This window comes from Sorex fumeus, unplaced genomic scaffold, assembly GCF_029834395.1.
Source record: "Sorex fumeus unplaced genomic scaffold, SorFum_2.1 ptg000063l, whole genome shotgun sequence".
Taxonomy (NCBI): domain Eukaryota; kingdom Metazoa; phylum Chordata; class Mammalia; order Eulipotyphla; family Soricidae; genus Sorex; species Sorex fumeus.
Genome location: NW_026606120.1, coordinates 44,004,915 through 44,011,226, shown reverse-complemented (window position 1 = coordinate 44,011,226; position 6,312 = coordinate 44,004,915). Strand labels below are relative to the sequence as shown.

The 6,312-nt window shown below is 46.3% G+C and overlaps 1 protein-coding gene across 1 annotated transcript; it reads left to right on the top strand.

Moving 5' to 3' along the window:
• Positions 1-5,090: 5,090 nt before the first annotated feature.
• LOC130035012 (olfactory receptor 1L6) lies at positions 5,091-6,035 on the top strand. The gene has a single exon (XM_056126500.1). The coding sequence runs from the start codon at positions 5,091-5,093 to the stop codon at positions 6,033-6,035; it is 945 nt and encodes a 314-aa protein (XP_055982475.1).
• Positions 6,036-6,312: the final 277 nt, after the last annotated feature.

The following is a 6,312-nucleotide window of genomic DNA, read 5'->3' as shown; positions in this document are numbered from 1 at the left end:
AAATAAGCACGGGGTTCTCCAGGCCTTGCCTATTTTTGTGACATGTATTTTGAGTGAGATAACAGAATCACTGTTAACTGTCCACACAGTAAGGAGAACACTAGATCATGCCTTATTCAGCTCTGAAATTCCCCCCATACCTGAGCCTTTATTGTCTGCCTGACAGACTAGAGAGAAGAGGTGAGATTGATGAGGAAATTATTGATGAGAACTGATTGAGAAGGTGGCAGAAGGAAGCAGATGAGATGAGGAAAGCCCTTGTACCAGAAAGCTATCAGGACCACCACAGAGAGAAGCATCTAGGATGGCCAGCAGGAGCTTGGACCTGAGGAACTAGGAGGAAACTCCCTGGGAACACAGAGTCCAGGATAGCATCTTGTTTGTCACTTCCTGCTCTCCTCTCCTTAAGTCAGATCAAACCTTGCTGAAATTGAGAAGGATTAGTAAGGAGCTCGAGCATAGACATTCGGGGGGTTCTCAGTGGAGCTGGGAGAGTCTGGAGAGGTCTTTCTATCTCTACCATTTGTGTATGTAAGAGTCTGTGTTCTATATTTTATGTGTTTGTAGGTCTACATTCCATCTGATTGTCTCTATATCTGTGTTCCAATGACTGGAAGTCATTTTACACTTTTATTTTATTTTATTTACTCTTTATTTACTTTATTTTATTTACTCTTTAGTTTATTTTATATTCTTATCCCACTTCTAGGGAAAATATTTGAGGTTTAGTAACTTCTCTGAGGTTCCCCCATAACTTCTTTAGCACTCCCTCTTTCTGAGTGTGTATCTCTGTCTCTTTCTAATCTAGTAGGGGATGCATATATCAAGCCTATCTTTCATGTGGGGTATCAGTATTTTTCAGTCTGAGTGCAGATGTGTACCGCGGTGTCTTGGTGCATTTGAGTGCAGCAAAACTTTTCCTTATAGGCGTTTAGGGCAGCAAGTTGCCTGGGGGCTAGGGTTTCTGGTCTGAGAGTCTGTTAAGCCCTGCCTCTGAGGTACAGTGAGTAGGCATTTGACTTACAGACAACTGACCCAGGATCTATCCCCCAGCATCCCATATGGTCCATCAAGCACCACCAGGAGTGGTCTCTGAAATCAGAACCATAAGTAAATCCTGAGCAGCATCAGGTGTGACCACAAACCAAACCAAACCAAACCAAACAAAAAAGTAAATGAAGAACAAAAAAACCTAAAACCCTGACTTGTGCTGTGATCTGAATTAGATCCTGCCCACCCATTTCCAAGAATTTCTTTACTGAGACCCAGACTGTCATGTGTGAGTGTCAGGAAAGTACTAAGTCAACAACCTGACAGTTTAACGTTTAGGGATTTTGATCCTCTACCGGGAACCTCAGGCACAGCCAGCAGAAACTCAGTCAACTCATTTCCTGTGACCATAAGTGTGATTTGTCTGTCTGGGTACAGGTGTGAGTCCCTGTGTATTTCAATGTCTTCGTGCACTTAGGTGTTGCAAAATAAAACTTTTCCAGATAAGTTTAGGGCAGCAAGTTGCCTGGGAACTAGGGTTTCTGGTCTAAGATCCTATTGACCCCTGCCTCTTGGGACTGGGATGATAGTATAGCAGTTAGGGTGCTGGCCTTGCACACCACTGACCCAGATTTGATACCTGAAATTCCATATGGCCCCCTTAGCACCTGAGTCAGATATAATCTCTAAACATTGCCAAGGATGGCCCCAAAACAAAAAACAACAAAAACAGACATTTATTTTAAAGCACTTACTATTTTATCCCATTTCTAGGGAAAATCTCTGAGGTTTAGTAACTTCTCCGAGATTCCCCCCTATAACTTCTTCAGCATTCCCTCTTTCTGGAATTCCTTTCCATCCTTATCTGCCTAATGCGTGCCTTGTCCTTGAAGTTTACCCAGCTCCAATGCTACCTCTTCTTGTTGAGCCATCCCTGACTCCCAGGAGACTTAGACAAAGAGATGTGTCAGGCCTAAGATCATATAGGAACAGACATCTAAATATATTCCCTCCAAAAGAAACTTCATCTAGTGATGAGGAAGGGGAAGATAATCATCACAGAAGATTTGCTAAACTGCTCTTTTGAAAAAAGGACTTCAACACCAGTAAATGAGGACAAGTTCCAGCTGAAGGTCATGAGAGACAGTGGAGATGGGGTGGTGATGTGGTGATATGAGCTGGAGTCAAGGAAGGAGATGTAACTTGTTGGAGTTGGAATAAGTATTGGGACAGAGTAGGAGGAGCATATTAGGTAGATAGCACTATACAGAAAAGGCATGTGATGAAGCTATAAGCAAGAGATGGTGAAAAGACAGACAGGGTAGCAGTGGAGAAGGGGGAAGCATATGTAAGCAGCTGGAGCTAAGACTGGAGAAGAAAGCTGGAAGCCAGGGCAGAAGCTTTAGAGACTGCTGAGAAGTTCAAACTTTATCTAGAAGATAATAAGGATGCAGAGCTGAGTGGGAGAGCATGGCTCATGACTTCCCAAGCCCTCACATCTCTGGCTTTCTTTCCCCTCTCCCATCCCACTTTCTAAGGTTGCTAGGCGGGGAGGCAGGAAATGTGCTGAAGTCTCTGAGCAGAAATGTACAGTAGTGCTTCAGTCCTCAAGACGATGGGCCTCTGCCGAGGAGGAAGAGCAGCCCAGAGGCACAATAAAGAGTGCTAAGTTTGACATGCTGCCCTTCAGGTAAGAGAATCCACTATTTCTTTGTTCTGTGTGCCTATCACCTATCTTTCTCCACCATCCACCGCCACTCTCTCATAGCAGTAAGGAGCACATTCTAGGTCTCCCTACTTCATGAAACACCTTCCTCTACCTTCACTTACTCTCCACCACTGCCTGAAATGCCTTTCCCACTTTCACATCTTATCCAGTGATCTTCCACTCATTCTTAAGCCAGTTCAGACTTCTCTGCTTTAGACTCTTCCCTGAACCAGCCAAACAAAAGAAATCAGTATTACTGTTCACAATTCCTATAGTACTTTATTATAAGACTGAAGTACATGGCTGAAGGTCAAGAACAATGACTGACCTGCCTTTATAAACTCAGAGCCCAACAGAATGTCTGATCCAAGCACACATTAAGCAAATGAGTGTGACGTATACAGTTGAACTGTCCCTAAGAAAGGCCACACAATCCATTATTATAATAATGTGTCTAATGAGCATGGAAAAAAAACAGAAGGGGGCCAGAATGGAAAATAGATCTGAGTAGAAAGAATTGAAGTCACCTGGGATGTTTGGGTTGAAGAAAAGCAGGCCGAGTACACCTAGAATCAACTTATTCTAGTGTGATGTAAAATGAAGCAGCAAAAGATTTGGGCATGTAACCCTCAGTGACCCAAATCAGATCCATTTGTAAAACTGTAAGACAGGAAAGCAGGATTCAACTGAGATTAAGAAAAATACTTACACTCTAAAATAACTACAGCCCCTCGGTATATTAAAATTGCCTGTATTGTAAAATATGTAAATCATTAAGAACAGTCATCTTTGAGTGAAAAACCTAAGGATCATTGCCCACCCAACCTGCCTCCACTTGTCCTTATAAGCCTATGAAAAGAAGCTCCTCCCATATCTCCCTGGATACCATTTCACTTAATAGCATGATTCTGGGAAAACAGCTACTAGAAAGTGATGGGAGTGGGAGTCACAGATGTTTGGAAAAAGGTAAAAACGCATGAGTTTAAGAATTCATATTATAAAGACAAACATTGATCTCGCTCACATGTAACATTACTAGAAATTAATATTCATACATGTATGTAATGTGATGAAAGAAAACAAAGCAAAACAGGTACACAGACAAGGCCAGTTTTAATCAAACTTACTCTTCACAATCAAGTAAGAATAAGGGTACTCAGCTAACTCTTTACTCTAACGTGGTACTTAGCTTCAAGAGCTGAAGCTTATGGAAATTAGTATATATCCAGGAAGTAATTCATTCCTACTTTGGACAAACTGGCAGGCTACCGAATGTAACCTGCCCACACGGCAGAGTCTGGCAAACTCCCCGTGGCGTACCCAATATGCCAAATACCAGTAACAATGAAGGGTCTCATTCTCCTAACTCTGAAAGTGCCTTGAATATGGCACTTTTTAAAAAAATCTCAGGGCTAGGACGAAGGAGACTTTACGGGGGCCTGCTCGAGGCAATCGACGAATAACAGGATGGTCGTGATCGTAAATCATTAAAATATGCAAAATTAGTAAAGCTATGAAAGCTGCTCCAGGTCATCATTTGTGGGGAGAAACTGAGACACAGTCATCTCATTGTTTCCCACCATAACTAGAACAAGGGTCAGTTCTGTAACACAGACCAAATCTGGCTCCAGCTATCCTGAGAAGTTGTATTAGAACAGAATCAGAGCCCTTCAATTACTTAACTGCTGATGGCCTTTTTCATGCTAACACAGCACCATAGTTGCTGCAGAGGCCATAGAATACGTACTTACTGAACATATGTGCTCCAATATTTAAATACTTAATAATGATAAAAGTTTACTATATGATCTTTTACCCAAAAAGGGGTGCCAGTTTCTGAACTAGCACGTAATATGTATGAATAAATGAATAGCAAATACAGTAAAGTATTCGATGACAAAATTTCAACTGGTATTCCGATGGCCTGGGGTCCAGTTCTGTCCCTAAATTAATGTCCTTAACTAAGCAAATAATGGTGGTAGATAGGTACCGCATTTGAAGGCTTATTACACAGTGGATACTATGACAAATATTTTTAATGTGTTATTGCCCTCTCCACAACCAAATGCGGGGGTAGATACTGCAATTTTCTCACTTAAATTAAGAAAGAAATAACCGTTTAAGGTGATCACACCCTAAGACCATCAGCTCAGGACTCACTATCAGGCCTAAAGCACGCAAGGCTTTGGCTGAGCCCGCCCACGAATTCGGAGAGCCCGTTCCTTCACCAAATCAGTACTGTTGAGCGCGCAAAGTGGCTCACAAGCCATTTTAGCAAGAAGACGACCCCACACACGGCACGGAATCCCACGCAGAAGTCCGCCCAGCCGCGCTGGCACTCAGGCCCGCCGCCCCCTCGCTCTCCCCAGCAGCCGGCCTGCCCCGACTCCGCATGGCCTTGGCCAACTTCTCCTCCGCCCCAGAGTTCCTCCTGCTCGGCCTGATGGACGGCGCCGACGGGCACCCGCTGCTCTTCCTGCTCTTCCTCGGGGTCTACCTGCTCGGCGCGCTGGGCAACCTGAGCATGGTGGCGGCGGTGCGGACCGACGCGGCGCTGCGCTCGCCCATGTACTACTTCCTGGGCCACCTGAGCCTCGTCGACGTCTGCTTCACCACCGTGACGGCGCCCCGGCTGCTGCTCGGCCTGCTCCGCCCGGGCCAGGCCGTGTCCTTCGCGGGCTGCTTCTCCCAGATGTACTTCTTCGTGGCGCTGGGCATCACCGAGAGCTACCTGCTGGCCGCCATGTCCTACGACCGCGCCGTGGCCGTGTGCCGGCCGCTGCACTACGGCGCCGTGATGACGCCCCGGCGCTGCGCGGCGCTGGTGGCCGCGTCCTGGGCGCTGTCGCACCTGCACTCGCTGCTGCACACGCTGCTCATCTCCGCGCTGTCCTACCCGCCGGCGGCCGCCGTGCGCCACTTCTTCTGCGACATGACGGTGATGCTGAGCTTGGCCACGTCGGACACGTCGGCGGCCGAGACTGCCATCTTCACCGAGGGCCTGGCCGTGGTGCTGACGCCGCTGCTCCTCGTGTCCCTCTCCTACACTCACATCCTGGTCGCGGTGTTGGGGGTGCGGTCGACGGGAGGCCGGCGCCGCGCCTTCTCCACCTGCGGGGCCCACCTGGTGGTGGTGTCCCTCTTCTTCGGCTCCGTCCTCTCCGTCTATTTCCGGCCATCGTCGGCCTACTCGGCCCGCTATGACCGCTTCGCCAGTGTGGTCTACGCGGTGGTCACGCCAACCTTGAATCCTTTCATCTACAGCCTTCGCAACAAAGAAGTCAAGGGCGCCCTGAGAAGGGGGTTCAGATGGAGGGCTGGACCCCTAGAGGTGTGAGAGCTGGTCTGCATCCACTGGCATCGCTACAAAGATAGAAGAACACTTCAACTTTCTTTTTTAGGTTTTTTTTTAAGCTAGAAATCGATCCTACTGTGTCTTATTCCTTGTTGTATTAAAAACTAGACCTGAAAAAAAATAAAAATTAGACCTGAAACAAATTTACACCGAACTGTTTCTTCAGAGGAATAAATGCATAGCAATGAGCTGAACTTGTTTTTGTACTGTCAAATGTTTGAAATCATCTACTTTGAAGTTGGGGTGGATAAAAGGTAAA